This window comes from Ursus maritimus, unplaced genomic scaffold (genome assembly GCF_017311325.1).
Source record: "Ursus maritimus isolate PB19 unplaced genomic scaffold, ASM1731132v1 scaffold_7, whole genome shotgun sequence".
NCBI classification, from domain to species: Eukaryota; Metazoa; Chordata; class Mammalia; order Carnivora; family Ursidae; genus Ursus; species Ursus maritimus.
In genome coordinates this window covers 5,283,611-5,307,438 of record NW_024426885.1, presented here as the reverse complement: position 1 = coordinate 5,307,438, position 23,828 = coordinate 5,283,611, and the positions used below count along the sequence as shown (strand labels likewise).

The window sequence follows — 23,828 nt, the reverse complement described above, 5'->3', positions numbered from 1 at the left end:
CAGACGGACAAGGACGCCTTGCAAAACCTCATCCTCCACAATATGCAGCATTTTGTCTGATCAGCAAAGTACCAAAATTTAACAGCTGAGCCATACTAATGAAGTATGGGACTGTGTTTCCTAGGGAAAAAAAAAAAAAAATAAGGGAGTTGGGAAAATATGCTTCTCTTCCAGAATAATAAAACCCAGACCCTGTATCTCAATTATTAGGCTTTGAGGAGTGATCAGCAAGAAAGCCAGCAATTTCATGCAAATGGAGATGTGGCGAAATTATGGCACTCAGCCGGCCGAATACGCAACCTGGTCATTAAAATGAGAAACTCTTGACAAAGTGGGAAAACTTAAGTGGAGAGATATGAATTGCAGTTATTAGCCTGGGGAGAGATGCCCTGTTTGTTGTGCCCGGGGACCCCCAGAGCGCTCCTGCCCAGAGTGAACTCAGGGCTTGGTGGTCAGAGCTCGTGTCAGCAGAGTCTGGAGGACGCAGGGCTGACTTCTCTCTTGAAGAGGTCCAGGTCCTGATCTTCTCCTTGACTGGGGGCCTCTGCTGTAAAAAGGGGATCACGAGTTGCTCCCTGACTTGCCAGAACCCGGCATGGCTAGTGAGGTTGCAAAGAAAGTATCTAACCTGGCACATCAGCTTACTGATCTGTCAGATTTAGCTTGAGCCTTTTTGCGAGAAGCCCTTGTTTACAACTTTGCTGAGAGTTGCTTTCTTGGCTGCTTAAATTCTGTACACCACCGTGGGCTTCACAGCCATTGCACCTAATTATGATTCCGTAGATTAAATAAATGAGAAATACCCACTCATTTGGCAATCTCTGACCATGGCCTCAGTTTTCGAAGTGAATTCTCTGTTGCTTTTCCCTTGCCTACCCCACACCTGGAGGGAGCATGCACACTCCCGGGGAGGTGTGATTCCAGGGTAACCGCTAGTTTTGTTCTGGTCATCTCAGAACAAGGGCCAAGCCATCAGGTTCAGAAATTCTTCTAATTCTGACAGGCACAGGGTGGAGACCCTAGGAAACGGGTACCCCTTCCTGATGCCGCGAGCAGTCTTAGTAGCATGGAAGAGGCATAGCACGGCAGGGAATGACCCGTGAAGTGCAGAGGGTCATGCCCACGGTTGGCATAAGCAAAATGAGTAGCTTGTGGGGTCGTAGCTGCCGTCTAAGAGTGGCCACATGACCGCATGCTCCGAAGGTTATGATGCCCAGAGCTGGTGCAGGTGGTCAGGAGTTCCTGCTTGAGCCTTTTGTTTGTAAATTACGTAAGAGAAAGGAATGGATGTTACTACCCCATATTCAACCTGCTGGGCCCTGTTCCTAATGAAAAATGTGTTTAGAGTAAATTCTACCTGTTATGTTTGCAAAAAGTGTGTTTTCCCCTAAGCAGAAAGAACGCATATTTGCAACCTGGAGATCTCCTCTTTATGACTATGACAGAGTCCCGCCCTAGTCCTGTTCCAAATATATCCCTGAAAAAGTTATCACAGGCAGGAGGTGCTCCAGCCAACAGAAAGAAAAAAGCCCCTGTGAAATACATCTTCATTACTTTTTAGAATGTTTTCATTCCGCTAAAAAACAATGAGGTCATTTATACTGTAATTATTCAAGAGGGGATTGGTTTTCTCCTTTCTCCTGGTGGGCTGTTGCAATGTTCTGGTTTTTTTATTTCAGGATTTCCTGATGGAAACATTCATCATGTTTAAGAACCTCATTGGGAAGAACGTCTACCCTTTCGACTGGGTGATAATGAACATGATGCAGAATAAGTGAGTATAGGGAGAAAAGCTCCCACCTTTTCCAAGGTGTCTGATTCATGTCTGCTGGGAACAGTGGTGTTGCCTGGATACCATGGGGGCTCTCCTACAAGGAACACATCCCCCCACGTTCTGTGATGCAAACAGTTGTTTGGAGAAACAGACCTGCAGATTGGGTGATTTGCTTATGCCAACGTGGGGCTCTGCCTCCTGGAGAAACACAGAGCTGAGCCCCAGCCCCCCCTTAGCCTTGGTCCAGGGCAGCCTCTGTCTGGGTATGGTTTGCCATCAGTTTGCCATCTTATTTTAACCACATGTGTTTATTAGCCCAAGTGATTCTCACTCTGTCTCGGTTTTTGAAAGGTGTTTGCATTTCTCCTATTTCAGCTTTAAAAAGTGAGCATTTTCTTCGTACTTATTAAGTATTAATCTTGCACCTTGTTTATCATTTCCCTGTGAAGGCTGTTGGTTGACTTTCCAGCGCGTGGGCTCTATAATTTCTGTAAGCACCAATAGCGATCATTGGGTTCTCAATCACATGGGATTCCTGGAAGAAATTCCCGTTGACCTCTTTTTTTCTACCCCCTCCTTCCTTATTGCATTTTTTATGGAGATAATTGTAGATTCATAGGCATTGCGGTTATAAAAAGAAGTACAGAGAGATCTGTGTACACTTTACCATGTTCCCTTAGTGATAACATTTTGCAAAACGAGAGCTCCCTTCTGCAGCCAGGGGCTCGGTATCGGTAGAGTTCAGGGGGGGAGTACGCAGACCAGCCTGTATGTGTGCTTGGCCCGGGTGCCTCTTGTTGAATCCACCGCCACAAGGGTCCCTCCTGTTGTCCACGTAAAACACCTCCTCCTCGCCCCTGCACCTCTACCCTCTCTAAACCCGGGCAACCACTAATTTTTCCTCCACTTCTAAAATTTTGTCATTTCAAATGTGATGTGCAAATGGAATTATGCCGAATGCAACATTTTAGGATTGGCTTTTTTCACTCTGCTTCATTCCCCGGAGACTCATTCGGGTTGCAGGGCGCATCGGTCGTTTATTCCTTTTGCCGGGAGGCGGTCTGTGGTATGGCTGTGCCACGGATGGCTTAGCCATTCACCTGCCGAAGGACATCTGGGCTCTTTCCGCTTCGGGGCTGTTACAAGTACAGCTGCCACGAACATTCACGTACCAAGTTTTGTGTGAACATAAGTTCATTTCTCTGGCATGAATGCCCTGGGGTAGGTCTGCGGGGTTGTATGCTCGCTCCTTGTTTAGGATTATGGAAACGGCTCAACTACAGCTGCACCATTTTACGTTCTCACTAGCAATGTGAGAATGAGCCCGTTTTTCTGCCTCCATTCCAGCATTTGCCATGGTCACTATTTTTTATTTTAGACCTGGTGAGAGATGTGTAGTGTGTCTCACTGTGGTCTTGATTTCCATTTTCCCTGATGCAACAAACGATGGCTTGCTGTGTCATTAAAGAGACCACAGACCTGGCAGTAATGCTGACTGGTAGGTAAAGGCAGCCCTGGTGCAGGGTGCAGGGGTGGGGGCGGCTCTGTTCTCTACCTTGTGACCCCATGGGTGAACGTGATGACCTCTATTTCTCTGACAGAGTGGCCGCCGGGGCCTGACACCAGCCTGTCCATTCCACACCCCTGGAGTGGGGGTTGGGAGGCACTGTTCCCTCAAAGTTCAGATGTGATTCATGCCTCAAAGTTGTTTGACTCGGTGCCTCTGATCCCAGGGGTCCCTTGGGGTAAATTGTCAAGGAAGGTATAGCTACACTCTAATGATTTATGCTATTTTATGATGAGTGAGAGTCTGTTTTCAGTTTTTTTTTTCTTTTTAAAATTTTATTTATTTATTTAACACAGAGAGACAGTGAGAGAGGGAACACAAGCAAGGGGAGTGGGAGAGGGAGAAGCAGGCTTCCCACCGAGCAAGGAGCCCAATGCGGGGCTCAATCCCAGGACCCCAGGATCATGACCTGAGCTGAAGGCAGATGCTTAATGGCCGAGCCATCCAGGCGCCCTGTGTTTTCAGTTTTAACATGATGATCGCCTCATTCCCTCTTCCTTCTATCCCATCATTGGCCTCCTGCTGCCAACCCTGACATGTCTGAGCATCACCCCATCACCCCAGACCCGCATGTGGGTGAAAGCCACATGGCCTTTGGTTCGAAGTGTGGAGCACCGAGCTCAGGGTCTCCTTCTCTGGACATTCTGTCCAGCTTCTCCCGACGTGGTCTGTTGTTTCTATAGTGAGAGGGTGGCTTGACCTGTGGTCTCCCGAGTTGTGTGTTTCCTGCACGTCAAGCCAGCCTTGTCCCTGTGTCCCTGCTCACTAGTGCACGTCTGTAGGGCCCAGCCGTGTGACTGAGATGCCAGCGTGCGGTGGCATCTAGGACCCAAGCCTTGGCATCTTGCCACAGGGAGGAGAGCTCTTGTTTGGGGGCCAGGAACCTCTACGAGGGAGAGGCCACATCTGCTGTGTCCTCATTTCAGGGGATATGTTGGCTACTTCTGAGGATAAAGTGTGGTGTAGCTGATAATGGAATCCAAGTCTGGAGCGGGGAGTCCATCCTGTGCTCTTGTTCGGGGTACACACGTAGCTCCAAAGACACCTTGATAAGGGACGCACTGTGCGTATGGTGTATGTTGTGCATAAAATGTGGTACAGACCTTCTCATCTAAAATCCTAGTAGTGTGGGGCCAAGCCATCCAGCCGACAGTGCTTCCTCCAGCAGAGCTCTCTAGGGATGAGCAGCGTTCGTGTGCACGCGTGTGTGTATACTTAGGAGTCCATGTGCTTGGGGAGCGTTGTTACCAAATGAAGGCGCCTGGATTTGCAGAGATTCTGGCTGTGCGAGGCTCCAAGCCACCCAGGTTCTTGCCACAGTGGACACGTTCCGTAGGAACAGGTTCCAAGCCAACGTGTGTCGTAGACGAGTGAGCCACCAAGGACGCATGGAGGTCAGAGTTCGTGCAGCCGTGATTGTAAGCTTCATTCTGGAATCCCACTGCCCCCAAATGCTTCCCCGTCTGTTGAGAGAACATTATTGGTTTTAAGAAGCTGAATCACTTGGGTTTTGAAAGAAAAGGTATTACCTGTGTGCCAGCAACTAGCTAGAACTTCAGGCCATCTCAAGTCATCTGGGTTCGTGACCCTTCTGTTTTCTTTAACGTTCTTGCTTAAATGCCAGCTTCAGAATGAAAAGTTTATTTCCTTTTTTATTGAATGCAGTCATTCTTTGGGACACGGTCTGTGTTTATGTCCTAGGACTACAGATGAGCCTTTGACACGCTCTCCGTGTGCCAGGTGCTGCCGTGGGGATAGCGCAGGGATCATGCCCGTTATACCCGCAGCAGCACTCTGACACAGCTGGGCTTTTATGCCCATTTTGCAGATGGGGAGATTGAAACCTAAAGGTTTGGTAACTCGCCAAAATACACACAGCTGGGAAGTGCTAGGGCCAGTATTTAAATCCGGAGCCCACCCTCTAAACCGTCCTGCTGCCTTGAATAGGTCTCCTGTTTTTCATAGAGAGTGTTGTTGTTTTTAACCCTCCGAGTGCACCTTTCCTGGGAGATTTCCTGCTTACTTGAGTGAATGTTAAGCTCGGAAGTCAAAACGTTCTTATTGGCTTTCTTTGTCATGAAAAGTATATGCTGTTAAAGAGGATATCATTTATTGCTGAAATTTATGGACCCTGCTGTAAACTTCTAGAACAAAAACTCATTAATATTGTAATAAAATAATTTCCTCTAGAAATTACATAGATTTAGCATTGTCTCTGGGTTATTATCTATTTGTTTTTTTAATCTGTAATTTCATAGCTCGATACCTTCTGTCACCAGACTTCCATGCTCTTTCTTTTCCTGGCATGTGTCAGAGACCTCCTTGCTTTCATAAGATAAGCAGTGATTTCCAGAAGCTTCCAGAAGCCTGTATTTTAGTTTTAATGGCACAGCGGGACGTGCAGTTTTACCATCTACAGCTTAGACATTGACAAACTCAGCCCTGTGGTCTCTTCAGTGTTTGTGTGTTTGTTCAGCTTTGTGTCTGCACACGAACCATCCCTCAATACACGGGGCTTGTCAGATGTAATTAAAGATGGTGCCCATCAGTTCTGGAGCAACCACTTTCAAATCAGGAATCAAAGTGATAGATCCAGTGAGTGTCCCAAGGACAGGAGTTACTGGGTTTCTGTGTTCAGGGTAGCAACCGACTGGTGATGGCCTGACATTACAGCTCTGCTCTCGGACATGACGGTGCCAGATGGTAAGATGACATTTCAGATAAGCCCAGTTCCCATCTCGTAGAAGCGTGCTTGCATGTTATCATCCAGAAGTGCTTTATAATCTTCCCCGAGGGAAGCAAAGTCTAAGTCTCCATGTAAGATCTGATGCCGTATTGGAAGCAGGGACCTTCGCTCTCAGCCTTTAAGTGCTAGTATCCATCCTTGAACTCATATTAGCCAACTTTCTCGGATGTAGGCTTCGCGGTGTGCACGGCAGAGGCTAACATCGAACACTCATGCAGTGGCTCTCATAGGGTTCTCGTTCGTTGTTGGCAGAAGTGTGGCCACTTGGTTGAGTTTCTGTGTCTTAGTTTTTTTTTTTTTTTTTTTTTTAAGATTTTATTTATTTATGTGACAGAGAGACAGCCAGCGAGAGAGGGAACACAGCAGGGGGAGTGGGAGAGGAAGAAGCAGGCTCACAGCGGAAGAGCCTGATGTGGGACTCGATCCCGGATCGCCAGGATCACGCCCTGAGCCGAAGGCAGACGCTTTAACGACTGTGCCACCCAGGCGCCCCTCTGTGTCTTAGTTCTAGTCTTAGTTCTTGAATTCATCCCAGTAGTGTGTTTGTCCACTAAAAATCCCAGACTAGAATTTTAAGGCATAGGAGTGACCTGAGAGCCAATGCATCTACTCAGTGGTTTGACCGAATTCCTTTTTCACCTTGAAGAACGCGTTTGTTGGTCACTGCCAGAACTTCACTCGAGAAAGGCACTTCTGCTGTGTACATGCGGTGAAGAAAAGGGTAGTACGGAGTTTAATTTTTAGATTTTTAGCATCAGATTTTCTAACTCATATTGTGTCTATAACTTGGACCAAAACCCTTTCTACATTTGTCACCCATTTCATCTTGCAGCAGAATTTTTTAAAAAATTCAGCTACCCCAGTTTGGATTCTCACTAGGCTTTGTTGCTCATGTCCCTCTCTCAGGATGAAAAATTAATGAAACAAACATTTTTACTTCCCCAGTTCACTCAAAGCTTGCAACAGTGATTATCGATCATTTTCAAGTATTTCTCTATATTACTGCAAATTTGGTGTATGGTGCTTCTTGCTTTCTTACATGTTAAGCTGGGGCCTATTTATTATTTGTGGTTTATATCCTACAAACTTTCTTTTTTTTATTATTATAATAATATTTTTTTATTATGTTATGTTAGTCACCATACAGTACATCCCTGGTTTTTGATGTAATGTTCGATGATTCATTAGTTGCGTATAACACCCAGGGCACCATGCAATACGTGCCCTCCTTACTACAAACTTTCTTATAGGACTTGGTCTGTTTTATAAGTAAGGATTCGTAGACCCTGAATGTAAAAGAGAACATGGAAAACCACAGAGAAAACACGAAACCCTCTGGAAGGTTAGAGACTTGAAGCTGCCTGGAAGACGAAGCGAAAAGGAAAATATAATGGGTTGCAGAATTCTCGCTGGATGATAAAAAAGTTCCTTGCCATTTGTCAGCGGAGACTGACAATTTATGGTGTAGATCCTTAAATGACACATGGATCAAGAGGATATCACAGCTAAGGAATCAGACGAGAACTCAAAATTCTGCCTGCAGAAAATGAAAGAGATTATCATTTCAATTTTGAAATGCTTAGGATCCTGCCAGTTGGCATATATTGGCCGTAACGGAGCCTGGTCATAATTGGACCCGTCTGAAAGACTGGCTTATCAAATACAGCGGATTTTGCTGACTTACCAAATATAGTCTTGTGTCGTTGTTGACCACTGAAGCTTTGAAGACCATCAGTCAGAAACGATGGCCTGATTTCATTTTACCTGCGATCAATTAATCTTACATTTGTCCTTAGAAACCCTGAAGTGTGTCTGTATTCAGAATTTGTGAGATCATCGTTGCTACTTATTTCACGGGTCTAGGTCATGGTTTTGATCGTGGCCGTGTGGGGACTGTCCAGGACCCTCCAGGCTGGTGTCTGTACCGTCTGCATTTTTGATCACCTTTCTTTTGGCGGCAGTGTTGGTGCATTTGGATGTGGCCTCTTCCGCGCCTCCTTCTCTCCCCTGTGATTCAAGCCCCTTGTGACCAGGATATGTTTGCCTCGGTCCACAAACACAGTGCATTACGTTTCCACCCACCTCACGTGCACGGCACGTATTCATATACTCGTAATCGCATGTGGCTGCTTGCATGCGGTGAATTCCCCATGCATATTTTTATACCATAGCCATTTCTCTCCTTCTCAATAGAGCACCTTTCCCCAGCTCAGAAGCAGTATACATCAGATGTATCAGAGTCCAAGATGGCAAGCTCGTGGATGTTTCTGCCAAAATTAATTTGGCGTGTAGTCAGGACAAGAAAGGGCCTTAAGCCTTGGGAAGGTACTCTACCTTTGAGATGCCAGGCTTCTTAAGGATAAATCATGATAATGCTCAGAAAGCAAATTTGCAGGGTAGGCTGTTTGCAGGGACAGCGCCATTTGGTCCCATTGCCGTGGAAGAATTTTTGTCCTTGCTAGCACTATGCCTTGGGCTCAGAGCAGAGAAAATGTGTCATTTGCCTTAGGGCGAAAGAAAGAGAGGTGGGGGTTCCCAACTCACTGGGAATCTGCCTCAGGGGCTATGACACCAGGGAACTGAAAATGGTGGAGCTTGGGAGGACTGTGTTTTCCTGCTCCAGCTTCTCAGGAAACACCTCTCCCGTGGAAGGGAAGGGCACACAGCTAAAATCTTTGTGCAAGTTGAAAGCACGGCTAGAAAGCATTTTGGGCTCAAGAGACTCCTGGATTATTTCTTCTCAACATCTTTTTTCTTTCCTTTGAAGCCTGGGGTTTTCGTTGATGTTGTTACTTTTAATTTAATTTATTTTTTCAACTTACTGGTTTCCTACTGAGGTTTGCATATCCAGTGGCTTGAAGATTTTAAGCACACCTAAGAATCGTTTTTCCCTTTGAAACTGTATACGGAGGCTATGGACATAAACACTGTCACCACACGACTGGCTGAGGACCACAGGAAAAAAAAATAAATATTGTTTTTCAGGGAAGAAATAGGAATTCAAAGTCAGGATAATGAAAACATTCTGGGATGAAAATTTCCCCAGAGCTCAGCATGCCCACGTTTTTGCCCAGCTCACACACTTAATAATCTCCGTCTTTGAACCTTTTTGCTCTCCAAAGAAACTGGCCTAGCCTGAGAGGTTTTGCTGCTCAAACTCCAGTCTGCAGACACTGAGGCACACGCCTGTGTCCTTGGTCGGACCATGCCAGGCTAGACCTGAGCACCCTTCTGGTGAGTCTCCTCACCATGTGTTTCTCTGGGGCTGAGTTGGCCTCCTTCAGCACTGGGATTTGAAGACGAATATTGATTCAGATCTAGTCATGGCACCGTGGATCTCCCAGTGGGCAAAGGGCCCCACCTGCGTGGTATTTGGCTACCAGTGGGAGTTCCGTTTGTCCTTTATGGCGTTTTCATAAATTATTTTTGTATTTCCCATATAGTTATTCTATGACATACATACTTTTGCTCTGTGCTTAATAATTAAGCTTGCCCTGAAATTAAAAGAAATACTTCCAGATCTTCCCTAGTTATTTATAACCAATTTATTGCACGTAACCCAGAGCTTTTATCCAGTTGGATTTTATTCAGATTGCCTCTTTATTTAATTCAGAGATGAAAACTCAAGCAACTCTCAGAGGAATGGCAGTGATGAAGAGCTCTTAGCCAGGACTCTTATTTAGGGAAGCTTGCTTCAGAGGAAAGTTTTGAAAGGGCAGAGTCTGTTTAAGAATTCTCAGAGCCGGTGCACACCTCGCTGTGAGCTTGTGGCTGGTGTTGATGAGGCCGTCCTGCTGGCACTTAATCCTGGAGGATGTACTTCACTTTATGAGAAATGAAGCCAAGTGAGCGCTCTGTTTGATGCATGAAACTTCCCTCGATGCGCAAATCAACAAGGAGGAAATACACTTTATTAAGGTCATTCTGCAGATCCTTCCATCCTAAATGTTTGCATCCAGCACTGCTGGGACTTTGAAGAAATCATGTGCCGTGTAAGACCCTGGGCTGGGGCACTTTTATTTTAAGGCTAGGATGGAAAGAGGAGATGGCCAAGGTGGATGGAAAGACTGCATGGTCTTGGTGCCTTTTTCGTGGTTCTCAGCCAGGGGGGATTTTGTCGTTGTCTCCCCTTCGCCATGGAGCGTGGCAGTGTCCAGGCACATTTTTGTTGTCACGGCTGGGGGAGTGAAGGCTGCTGGCATCTAGTGTGTGGACTCCAGGGATCCTTCCATGTGTAGGACGGCGCCCTTCGAAGAATCGTTGGACTCAAAAATGTTAATAATAACCCCATTTTATGGATGGAAAAAACCTGAGTTTCAGTGGTGTGATGTAATTAATAGAAATAAACATGATTCATCTCAGTGACCTTCTTCTCTTTATTTCCACATTTTTCAGCCCCCCTTCCCTGTTGCATGACCCCAGCAAAGACAGCGTCCCTTACAATAAACACACTAGTGGCCAGCCCCTGAAGATGCCAGGACTGACTTTTCACCTACCAAGGAAGTGCCGGTGAATTGGAGGCAGTTTTCTCCAAGATGCCCGGTCATGGGCTCCAACTTCACAGCGAAGCCCTGTGGGCGTGGTCCAGGCTCACCTGGCCATGGGCGTTAGATCCCAGGCTGCCCCTCCTAGTACCTGGAACGTAGGACATGTGCACAAAATATTAGCAAGTATCTCTTCCAGGGGAGTTTGTGTGTGGGCATTTTAGAAAACATTATTTTATATATATGTATTATATATAATTATATATAACTGAGAATATATGATATATAATATATAATCATGTATAAAATATAGATAAATAGATAAGAGTCCACAAATCAGTGAACTCACATAACTATTTGTCTCTCTCTGTCTGACTTGCCTTACTCAGCACAACGCCCTTAAGGTCCATCCCAGATGGCAAGATTTCATTCTTTCTTACGGCTGAGTAGTATCCCATTTTCTCTGTCTTTATCACATATTCTTTATCTGTTTATCCACTGATGGACACTCAGGTTGTCTACATCTTGGTCTTTGTAAATAATACTGCAACGAATGTGGGGGTGCAGGTATCTTTGCAAGATGGTGTTTTTGTTTCCTTTGGAAATCTTCCTGGAAGGGGACTTGCTGGATTGGATGCTGATACCATTTTTAATTTTTTGAGGAACCTCCGTACTCTTTTCCACAGCGGCTCCTCCTATCCACAGTCCCGACAGTAGTACACGAGGGTTTCCTTTTCTCTACAAGCTCTCCATATTTGTCTCTTACATTTTGGGTAATATCCGTCCTAACAGGTGTAAGGTGATACTTCACTGCCGTTTGATTTGTGTTTCCCTGATGATGAGTGATGTTGAGCATCTTTTCATGTGCCTGTTGGCCATTTGGGTATCTTCTTTGGAAACATGCCCATTTTTTTTTTTTTTAAGATTTTATTTATTTATTTAACAGAGATAGCCAGCGAGAGAGGGAACACAAGCAGGGGGAGTGGGAGAGGAAGAAGCAGGCTCATAGTGGAGGAGCCTGATATGGGGCTCGATCCCATAACGCCGGGATCACGCCCTGAGCCGAAGGCACGCGCTTAACCTCTGTGCCACCCAGGCGCCCCGAAACATGCCCATTTTTAAACTGGATTGTTTTTGCAACTAAGTACATGAGTTCTTTATATTTCGGATATTAACCCCTTATTTTTGGATATCAAGCTTTCTCCTATGTTTCTTCTGTGCCTGCAGGATAAGAACCTTGTTTCAGATGTGCCTGTTACAGAGAGGTTTTCCTATACAGTGACCGCTTTTTTTTTTTTTTTCTTTCTCTCCCTCTCTTAATAGTGGTTTTTGTTGGTTGACGTTAAATATTTTCACTTATTTTTTTTTCTTTAAAAAAAAAAGTCTTCAAAGGCTCTTGCAGAAGGAAATGGAGTGGACTTCTTGCTGGCGAGTTAGTTGTAACCAGCACGGTGACTGTCCCAGTAGTAAGGGCGGCTGCTGTCTGGTGTTGCAGATTCTGTCTGTCTACAGGGTCCGTGAAATACAGTTTCTGAAATAAAATCATCTTGAAGACTGAACATGGAATTACACCATTCATTACCAAACTCTTACTATTTTCTAGACAGGAGATCAGAAATAAAATTGAATAATAATTTTACTATCATTCCCCTAAGAGTGGAATATTTAAATTTAAAAAAAAATCACATGTCATACATTTTTCAGATTTATAAAGAAATGATAATAATATTTAATATAATTTCTCTATAGAATCAAAATGTCAGCAGGATTGTGGCATCTCCTATACGTGTCTGCTCATAGAAGATGCTTATCTATGTCCCTTGCTCTGTTTTCGTGGAATTCTGTGCATTTGTCCTTGGATCTTTGATGCTGTGTGGGGGAAATGCCTCTGCCATTCTGGTGGCTGGTCCGTGTCCAGTGACCCCTGTCTGGCACGGAGCAGGTACCCAATAGACAGTAACTACGTGACTGAAAGAACGTCCATGGGAAATGTGTTTTTTTTTTTTTTTTTAATTATGAAGTCAACCAGTAAAGTACATGACATATTTTTGTAGTGGTGCTTTTCTAGGAATAAAATGCAGCTACTCATTTTATATTCGGGTCCACAAAGAAATAATTCCGGGTATAGGTATCCAGGGAACAAAATAATACTTCTTACTATCTTGAAGATCTCGAAATGAATTTCCTTAATCGAGAGCTGTCCTACGCTGACCACATGCGTGGGGGTGACGTACGTTCATCCTGACGTGCCGGCATCTGGAAAGCGCAGGAAGGTGGCTGTCTGCTGTTTCTTTCCTGCTACCCTTTCCACTGAGACTTCACAGGAGGGTTTTTACTTAATACTGTACCTGTCAAATTCCCAGAGCTGCAAGGAAATGGAAGATACAAATTATATTGTAAAGTGAAATATTTCGTGTTATTCTACAGTTTGGTTGATGCAGGAAGAGAATGAACGCTGACAGCTTGGTCTTTTCAGTTCACTGGATTCTAATGGTTCAAAAACAAAAGCCCTGGACCGAAAGCCTCTTCCCATGTTGCTATATCAGAGATGCTCCAATTCTTTCCCTGTGCTCGAGACCAGTGCCCCGCAACTCTGTGTCATGGATACACAGGACCTGGGGAAGGGACAGGCGGTGCTAAGTGTGACTATTTGTGAATATAAATATTAACCGTGCCCAGCAGGGGAAGGAGCGTGTTAGCTGTCTGGCAGTCTGGGCAGCTTTTTAGCACTTGACACTTTTCTTAGCACGCAATCTGATCTCTCCCCCATTCCCTCTGATGCATTGCACTTACAGCAGGAACACGGGGCTGCTTGGGATGCAGAGGTCTGGGAGAGTCGGTTAGAGGAAGCCCCTCTATCTCTCCTTTTCTGTGATTATTCTTGACAGCCTGTCTTCTCTCCTGATGCATTGCGTTCAGGGGAAAATCACTAAGGTTTCCTGCGAGAACTAGAAAATCCTAAATGGTCAGAGTGAGTTCCTCTCTTGTGATGGAGCGGGATGGGGTATATTTTGAAAAGGTGGGTGAGTGTTTTGTTAGACTGCACTCCTTTGACCGAGGCTGAACTATAAATATTCCCCAGTTTGGGTTTGATTCAGGGCACATCCTGTACGTTCAGCGGGATGGAAAGTGGAGGCGTTTGGCAGGTGGCAGCCTGGGAGCCCCCCCACTTCCCCGGTCCCTGCCATGCAGGAGCTGGCCCCCTCACTGCTTCTCCCAGCCTCCAGGGGATGAAGGGGTCAGAAATCTGATTTGAGTCTTCAAATGGAATGTTATTGCTCGACTAAAGTAAATGGCCATCTCAATTCCCATCTGATGCTGCAGCTTATTGTGTGGACGTATTTTTAATTAGCCATTAACCTGCAGATGATTCGGAAATGGAAAATAGGAGTCAAGCTGAATATTGGACAGATTTCTTTATTTTTGATGTTAAACCTAAGAATTAAGCTTGATTTAAAGAGAACGGAGTGCTTCTCTTTTATGAGACACCTGGAAGTAAACACGGTCCGTGTGTCATGTATGGGGTCCCGGCTTTCCTGAGCGGTATTTGTCCAGACAGTTGGGTATTCTCTCTTGGACCCCAAGGTCTCCAATATGCGGTGCATTATGAAGTGAGTTTCTAATAGTGAGAAAAATGCAAGAGAAGGGAAATGTCCTACTCGTTATTTATATTCTGCCTATGGGATGAATTTAGGGTGGTTTTCCAGTTTAAAGAAACAATACAAATAACACGACACCTAAAAGTAACCATGTAGTGAGATGGGCAACTCTGGGGGAAGAATGGACTGGAGGGAACCCTATGGGAACCCATCACGTTGTGAAGCACCTCATGTTGCCCCAAGCCTTGCCAAGCCCAGCCCAATGAGGGACAGTGTGAGTTCTGTCATTCATGGGGTCTGATCAGAATGGTTCAGACTTTCTCCCACTTTTCCCTGACACTAATTTCTCTTTTTTTTAAAGGTTTTATTTATTTATTTGGGTGGGGGGAAAGAGAGGACGCACAAGCAGGGGAAGGGGCAGAGGGAGAGGGAAAAGCAGACTCCCCACTGAGCAGGGAGCCCAGACTCAGGGCTGGGTCCCAGGACCCTGAGACCATGACATGAGCCAAATCTCTGACACTAATTTCTAAGGAAATTTCATAATGCCATCCTTGGAGGCTGGGCAGGAGTTGAGTTGTTTTGTTTTACATAATAGAAGATGTCCTCAGTGGCAGATTTGAGGAAATGGTACAGACCTTCCCTGTGTGCTATCTGTTGTGGTCACCAGGTCAGAGTCAGGATAGAAGAGTAAACGCCCCTCCTGTGATGGTCTTTCCAAGGCTGCTGAGGTTGGGTCATACAGGGAGCTCACTTTGTAGATGGGGCAGCATGCCCACTCTACAGCGGGTCACACCTTGTTTTCCACATGCCCCGTGGGTTGGCTGGCTGTGGGAAAGTGGTTGGAGCTCCCCAGGACACCTATGGGTGAACAGCCAGGAAGATTCACAGTGGTGCATGCCAAGTTTCCAGCAGAGTAACACTCTCCAAGTGCTGGAGGGAGTGACCTCCCCGTGCCCGTGATCGTCCGTAGGGGATGCAGGGGTCAAGCTCTGGGGTCCTGGAGAGCAAGTGGCTCCTGAGGCTCTGGGCTCTTCTTTTCTCCATTGTTAGTTGAGCTGCCCTTGCAGGGGGGCCCGCACGCCCCATTGTCTGCCTCGAGCTCTGCTGTGCCAGTGATCCCAGTTAGTGGGTGGAGATCAGCCCAAGGCGTGAACCGCAAGTGGTAAACTTCTGTGATTCATTGTGTTCCTACCCTGGCAGAGTCTGGCCCCACCATGCCTGGAGGGACTGGATCCACTTTGTATTTTAAGCACTGTGCACATCCAGTGCCACTGACCTGAGAGGGTATCAGCGTTTACTTTGCCCTTGAGTCTGGTTCCGGTGGAGGGCATGATGTGAATGGGGGTCCAGCCATGGCTAGACACCCCCTCTGAGATTCCAGGAGACAGTTCTCTGCAGCCCCTGTGGCACATTTCCCAGGGTGGATGAAGCCTGTGTTTCTCTGATTGCCCCAGCCTCTTCTTGCCTGCAGTGTTGCTGGCCTTGAACCTGAGTTCTCTGCCTCCCCCACCGATGCTGTTCTAAGAAAGCCAGACCCATGCTGACGGGGTCCCCTATGGAAGACTTCCTTCCTATGCTGCAGGCTGTGGGGTCCTCACGGGGCAGCCCCCGTCTCCCTGCCCAGCCCATGCAACTTTGATGAGAGAATGCCCCTCCTAGCTGCTCCTGTCGTGTTTTCAGAGCTGCGGAGAGTCAGAGCCAAAACCCTTTCCTGGAGGGCGAGTGACCAGGTCCCTGGGGGCTGTGGAAACACTCTCATAGTGGAGGAGCTGTCATCTTCCACATCTGTGTGCTGAGGCCTGCTGCACAGCACGCTCTTTGAACAAGCATGCTCAGGGTTGGGCCCAGTGAGGCCGCCGGCCTGGGACCATTTCAGCGATGTGGGCGTGACAAAGAGGAAGAAGAATCTGGTTGCTTCCGAATGGCCTCTCGTCAGCTACATGTGGGAGCAGCTGCGTAAGGTCACCTGGCTGTGACCCCCGGTGATGCAGTTTGAGGCAGATTTTGCAGTGGTTGCCTTGAGACTAGTCAAACGTCTTGAGTTTAGACTTAAGAGGAACTCTTTTTCTTCGGTGGGGTTTCTGATTTGTTCTGTGAGGGATGAGTCAGGATCACAGACTCCCAGAGCGAGGGCGGGCCCAAGGCTGGGAGGTTTGGGAGGCAAGGACAGAACTTTGCACCCTCGGTCACACGGCATCGTTGTGATGAGGGGGAGATGGAAAAGCGAGGTGTCACGCTGTCCCGTAGCCTGGCCATTTCAGGAGTGTGCTTCCTTTTCTCTCTGTTAATTGTTTTAATAATTCTGCTGCTCACAAAAAGAGAGTATTTGCCAATTTAGTTATTTCACTTTTGATTGTGTTACGGTGCTGTGGGAAGCTCATGGTGGTCGGTGCATTGAGCCCTGTAGGTAGCAAGAGAACATCTTTAAGTCCTGTCTTGAGGTTGTTGAGTACATGGTGACATCTCTTTTACCCAAACCCGTCCTGATCTCCCTCATTGCTGAATCTCACTTTTCTCAGGTCTTTGTTTCTTTCAAGTAATTCCCTTTGGATTTCTAGATTTATCTTCTTGGAAACCAATTTCTGCTTTGAGTTGAGCTGTTCAAGGGCAGGTCTTCCCCATAACGCAGAGCTGCACACAAACATGTTATCGAATGGATGTAGGGATAAAGGGAGACCTGAGGTGTCTCCAGTCTCCTGGAAATCCTCCACAAAGAGAACAGATAAGGGATGAAAATAGCATGAAACTTTCCAGTTTGCCAATTCCCAGCCTTTGTAATCTATTTGTAGAAATTACACTTCCCATAAGTGGCTTGGGGTGACCATTGTTTTCATTCCGTGAACATTGGCCATTGGAAGGCTGTGCCACCCTACCCCCCGCCCCCGGCTCCCTCTGTCCAGCCATGACTGGTGTACCAGTCTCACTCCGTCTCCTCCCTGCTGTCCTCACGTTGTTCATGCTCTTCCTGTTGCTGCCATCTCTCCATTCCAGACTTCATTGTTTTCATACCTTCACTGGGCTCCCACGTGCTGTTTTTCCTCTGGGTTTTGTGCACCTTTCCTCCATCTGAGATACTTGACACGTACCATGTTAAGTGAACATTGTAACTCCCCAGCCACACAGCTGCTTGGGGGGAAACCAAGAGGCAGGGGGTGGGCTCAGCACAGGTGGAGAGGTCAGCCCCAGACTCAGGGTCTAGGCTCACAGAGAGGCCACATCGTCTCAGGTGACTCCCATTCATGCTGGCGTTTCAGCGTCCTCGTTCCTGAAGTGGAGAAAATAATGTGTTGCGATGAGCATTTCAGCAGATGTAAAGCTGAAAATTGGCCTGCAGCAGACACACAGTATCTTAAGGGAAATAGCAAAGCATTTGATGTCTGTAAGAATAAAGACTTTTCTAAAAGCACACTGGTCCCTGCTGCAAGAGAAGACAGAAAGATGTTGCAAATAAACAAAAGATGGAGCTTTTGTCTGAACTACATGGGAACATCTTTAACCCAGCGTGACGTCCTCAGGCACAGATGTACGTGTGACGTTGTGTGATGCTACGTAACGTGAGAAAATTTCACTTCGCTTCGCTATTCTATGCGGCATAGATTGTGATATGTGCACGTATTCTTGCTCGTGTGTCCGTGCATAGGGCTTGAGAGTTTACTGCGGGCAACGTATGGTTCTGGCTCTGGGGACACAGAACAAAACAGAGCAGACCCAGCCTCCAGGAGCTCCAGGCATGTCAGGGTTCAGGGTATTTGGGAAGGACAGACAAGAAACAAACTGACAAGCAAGTTAATAAACCTGAGTCTAACCACGAGAAAAACTTCAGACAAACCCAGATTGAGGGACCTTCTGCAAAGTACCTGACTGGCTTCTCCAAACTATCAAGGTCATCAAAGACAGAGAAGAGTCTAAGAAACTGTCACAGGCAAAGGGGCCTGAGGAGACAGGAAGACTACTGATGACATGGTGTCCTAGGTGAGATCCTGGAACAGGAGAAGGACATTAGGAGGAAACCAGTGAGAGCTGAGTAAGTCATGAGGTTGTAGTTAATAGCAGTGAGGCAGGGGCACCTGGGGGGCTCCGTTGGTTAAGCATCTGACCAGTGATTTCGGCTCAGGTCTTGATCTCTGGGTCCTGCTTGTGTGCTCAGCAGGGAGTCTCCTTGAAATTCTCTCCCCCTCCTGCTGCCCCTCCCCTCCCATGCACGCTCTCTCTATCAAATAAATAAATAAATAAATCTTAAAAAAAAAATCCCAGCAATGAGGCAATGCTGGTTTCTTGATGGAGACAGACATACCACAGCGACGAGGGAAACTGAGGGAGGAGTGTATCCCAGAACTCTGTGCAGCTTTTCTGTAAATCTACAACTATGCTAAGATTTCTGTTTATTTCAAATTAAAGAAGAAAAGCCAAGGAGCAAGTTGGCAAGTATCGGGTGGTGATGAGGATCGCTCAGAGGATTTGAGTCCGCGCTGTGATAGACTGGAGGGCATGCCTGAGATCTGGCCCTCAGTGAAGGGCTCTCAGGGGAGTGGCACTTAAGCTGGAATCTAAATGATAAGTAGATGGTGGAATGTTCCAGAGCAGGTACCACACAGCTCTCGGGTAGAGGAGCAGAAAGAAGGCTGGTTTACTGTCATAGCAGGGTTTTATATTGAAGTGGAAAGTTGATGGACACTTTATTTTTATTTTTTTCTAAAGATTTTATTTATTTATTTGGGGGGGTGGGGTTCGGGGGGGGAGGGGGAGAGAGAGAGCATCTCTACCAGACTCCTGGCTGAGTGCAGACCCCGACACAGGGCTCCCTTCCATGCCCCTGAGATCATGACCTGAGCTGCAGTCAAGCATCAGATGCTTAACTGACTGCACCCCCTAGGGGGCCCAGTGATGGACACTTTAAAACAGAGAGGTGGCATCGCTGACCTGTGTTTTCACATAACTGTTAGGTCTGCACACAGCTCAGAGCCCAGAGCGCAGGCGGACACTGAACTGGAGAGCCAGTTAGGAGCCCGTGGCATAATCTAGGCAGGAGAGTCTGTGGCCAGGGCTCAGGTGGTCTTTGGGGAGAGAAAGAAATGGAAGATTTGGGGCCTGTGTTGGAGGCGGGTCAAGCAGACTGTTACAGACTGTGTGCAGGGAGGGAAGGAAAATGAAGAATCAGGGAAAAGTCCTAAGTTTTTGGCTGGAGCCATGGGATTGGGGGGCTTTCAGTGAGAGAATCAGGTTTGGGGGTGGGGCTCACGTGCTCTGTCCTGGCCAGCTCCGTGTTTCTCTGACTGTTTTTCATTATCGCTCTCCTAAGGAGAAGGATTAGATTAGATTTACATTTAATTAAGGGACATCAAATGCTAGCAAATAAGCTTTAGCAGGGGAGGCCGTGCTTTGGAGGGCCGCAGGCCAGTGCAATGTCTAAAATGTTCTTCACCTTCCCCGAGAACCCATTTTCACCCCCTCGGGGGAGGCGTTGCCCCCATGGAAAATGCATGGCCCTGTGTATTATGAGGTATCTGGGAGGTAGCAGGAGGCAGAAGTTAGGGAGCAAGTGGAAATTTCAGCCCAATGTTCAGAGGAAAGGTAATGTTAGAAGGTCACTGACATTTTGATGATGACTTTGAGGCCACCTGGAGAGTGATGGTAGCTACAAAAGAGAAGTGGACCAGGTGAAGCCCTGGGGCACCTTCATTTTTAGGGGCTTACCAGTTGTAGATAAGTCAACAAAGCAGTTGCTGGTACCCGCAGAAAAGTCAGGGACAAGAAGGTGTTGTTACAGGGAGGCCGCCCGTGGTTTCTGCCACGCGGAGTCACTGGCATTGTGTTCCAGAGAAGTTCCCCTGTCCTGGCCAGGAGGACAGCAGCCTGCAGGGGTCACACAGGGAGTGGAGTGTGAAGAAGTGGGCACCTCGTTTGGGATTTCGAGATGCCTGGGGTCAGAGGGATGGTTTCTGGAGGGAGATGTGATATTTCTTTTGGTGCTATTGATTTGGGGCATGTTGGGAGAGACACAGTCAGGGGTCATTGAGGAGGCTGCGGGAGCCGCGAGGTCCAGAGTAGAAGGTCTGGAAGGGGAAGGGCTGGCAGCTGATGGGAACAAGGCCATCCTATCCACTGGGACCGGAGATGGGCAGAGTGGGCACAGATGTCAGCATGGCGATAGATGTGGGCGTTGGATGGTGAGAAGAATTCTGTGTGGTTTCTTCCTGTTTTCTCCCTGAAGCTGGAAGCCAGAAGGGGTTTAGGGAACAAAGGTTAAAATACACCTGTATCTATATGGTGACCACGTGAATCTTCCATCCGTATCCTGGTCCTGCTGGAGCACACTCATGAGTACTGAGCATGAGTAGTGAGGTCCCCGTAGCTTATGCCGCCCTCTTATATAAGCCTGGGAGAGGCCTCATAAACAGATGAGTCTAAAAGGATACACTGCTTTAAATAACTCACATGAAATCATCCTTCTGTGAACATTTCTAGATGGATCTTGTCTTTTAAGCTTCAGTGAACCCTATTAGCCATCAAAACCGTCCGGTCTCTCAAAATAGTCCTCCTCCAACTTCTTCCCACACACCTGCTCCATGGCTGTGTGGCCCCTGGAGAGGCTGGGGTGGGATGCTGGCTGTGCAGGTAGGGACCAGAGCCATGAGAGAGGCGACGCGCGGCGTTGGGCAAACACCACATTCTGCAGCTGTCCGTACTCAGGGGCCTCCTGGTGTCTGGAGTGTGGACTCTTTGAGGCTGTATGTGTCTCCTCTGTTGGACTCAGCCGAGGACTTCTGTCTTTGGGAACGGGGCAGCCTTAAACCTGTGTTTGCAGGTGCCGGGACCCACTCACTGCCTTCTCGTCCCTTGGCGGTGACTCCTGTGATGCTCACATACCCTCCACGACCACTTTGTCTGCTGCTGCTTCGTTCATTGCTTGCGTCCCATGCCCTGTGTCTTCCTCACCTCCACTCGTTAAGGACAACAAAAGCAGGACATACTCTGGCCTAATGGACATTTCCATTTCCAGCTACGGTGTACTTCAGTCCTTTGTTTGTTCATAAGTATAGAATATACAGCTCTCTGCGGAGTTTCTTTATCAGGCCCAGGAAATCTTGGATGCTGCAGGTATTTTGAGAATCAGATTCTTCCTCTATCACCCCAATTACTCTTTGGTCTCCACGAGGTGACTACTGTCCCTGCTTCTCCGTGGCAGAAGGCATGAAAGGACTTTAGAAATCACATGGTAAGTGTTCTGGGCCATTTCCTGGTGCTGACTTCACCTCCCTACTTTCAGCACGACAGAAGACTGATGTCCCTGGGGCCCGCGAGCGGCCGGTCAGCACGTGCCAAGCTCAGAAAGCTAATGGCCTAGATCTATTTTACCAAGCACGTTCCTACAGAAGTGTCTCCTCCCTTGGCCCAGCTGGAAACTTAGTGCCAGCTGGGCAGCTGTGAAGAAGGGCTCCCTATCACAGCTGCCATGGTGTTGAGGGTTGGGAGTGCCAGGGGATTGTAATCAGTTTCCCCGTTAGAGAAGATGGAAATGTAGAAATACCTATTGAGCACCAGGGATCCTGATGGCCTTTTAACTTGACATGCTTTTCTGTTTTCAGTCCTGCAGAAGCATCTCATCCAATTCAATCTCACATAATGGGTTGTTAATGGAAACTGTGGTCAGGTAGTGAATCATTGAAAACATAATACACGTAGACCCCCCACACTTAACTCACGAGTGGTCAGCCCACGTTCACGTCACAAGCTGTGCTTATCATGCTGCATTACTTTGGTGGAATGAAGGTGGGTCTCCTGATGAGCCTCTCACGTCGTCTTTCTGGCGTAGAGCACGTCTGGTAGCAGCTCTTCATGCCTTCAGACGGAAGAAGGGAAGCCGGCTTGTACAGCCGCGAGAAGTTTCCGGATCTCCAGGACTCTCCCAGGTGTCTCATGCCCACCTGATTTGACAGCGATTTGCAAAGTGACTCATCTTTTTACTCTTTTCAAAGCTTCAACTTCATTTTCACATAAAAGTCAACTTTCCTTTCATAGTCCTATTTTATCATTTTATATAATATAAACCAGGCGGTTGTGCTAACAGGTTTAATGGGTAGAAACCAGGTGAAGCGTACATAAAACTGTGTGGACGTACGTGCGCGTGCTGTGTTCTTAGCTGCAGACGTTATGTGGTCCCATCCATACGGGAGCTCCTCAGTGGTGTCATGGTTGTACGGATTTAAAAAAAACAAAAACAAACAAAAAAACCCAACAACTCTATTAAAGTAGAAGTTAGATCCTCCTTGGTGAGGGTTGGGTGTGAGGCACGGATGTCTCTCCGGTCCAGGGACGTTCAAATAGAGGCCTTCACTAGATCGCGTTGGACCCTCCCACGCAGAGACGCAACACAGTTAAACTAGCATTACCTCAGTCCTGGCAGTAACACAACCAGTGGTGTTTGCTCTCACTAACTACCTACGCGCTGACCTCCGAGGTGGCAGTTGGTAAGCTCTCGGATCCCCCGAAAGTGAGACCAAGTTTTATGCAGATCTGAGAGAAAAGTAATAAAGGAAGCAGAACTGGAAGTCAGTGGACCAGAGGGTTTTGTTCTCATTTTCTCCTAAACATCCCTCATCGCATCCTGGGGAGGATTACGTGAGGCCGGCGGAGTTCCAGCAAACTGACTTCGGAAAGTTACAAAGGAAGGTTGATTCAACTCTGCGGGTTTATGCTCTTCCCTAGCACTGAGTCCTGAATCTCATCCTGCCCTGAAGCACCCGCTGATCATGTGGTGATGGACGTGAGCACGTGGTGCCTGATGACAGGGTGACTGAGGTCGCATGGGAAAGCACACCCAGGCTGTGAGAATGCAGAGCAGGGGCTGGGCCGGGGGCCGTGGAGAGAGGAGAGGACAGAAATTTATTTTGTTTTCCTTCAGAAAGGTGTGCTCTTTTTTGTGAAAAGATAATCACCATCTCAGCAAACTCATGAGATGCTCTTAGCAGATTTTACCAAAATAGGAAGTTTCCTTGTGTAAGACAAACAGAATGTTTGCTGCTTCTAAGACGATGGGGGCAGAAATAATACGTAAATAAGAAATGAGTGCCTAAACGGGCTCTTGAGGTATGAGCCGATAGAAGCTCCAGCACGGGCCCCACCACCTGCTGTAGGGACTGTGCCCCCAGGATGAATGCGCGGTGCCCTGAGCATCTGGGTTCCCAGGAAGTACTTGATGAATTGGTGACTCTGTTGTTCCTGCGTCACATTTAATTAATAATTTCTGATGTAGTGTCTCCTACAGAGGGGTGTAAATCCACACCCATGGCTTTTTCACAATAAAGTAGCATTTATGATGGTTTGAGACAGCTCTGAAAGGCCCAGATAGTTTCTTAGAATTCCAGGTGTGTTTCGCAGGAATTATTATCAAGGATGACGAAAATCATCATCTTTAATCTTCATCAAGCCGTTAGTCTGAGCTGCACACTGTACTTACATCATTTTATTTAATCCTCTCAGTCGCAAAGGCCTGTCATATGGTCCTTATTTTGCAAGCGAAGTTGATACTGATTTAGGAGTTCACCTGAGGTCGCATGGCTGAACAGTCAGAGAAGACCAAATTCAGACCCAGGTCTGCCTGACCCCAAAGCTTGTGTTCTCCGTTTTCAATCTCGTGACTTTTCACCTCCCTTGTACC

The 23,828-nt window shown here is 47.1% G+C and overlaps 1 protein-coding gene across 1 annotated transcript in view; it reads left to right on the top strand.

Moving 5' to 3' along the window:
• Nucleotides 1-23,828, top strand: part of DOCK1 (dedicator of cytokinesis 1) — a 495,125-nt gene that overhangs the window by 314,500 nt on the left and 156,797 nt on the right. Inside the window, 1 exon segment of the mRNA XM_040623969.1 lies at nt 1,680-1,774. Coding sequence (XP_040479903.1) covers nt 1,680-1,774 — 95 coding nt within the window.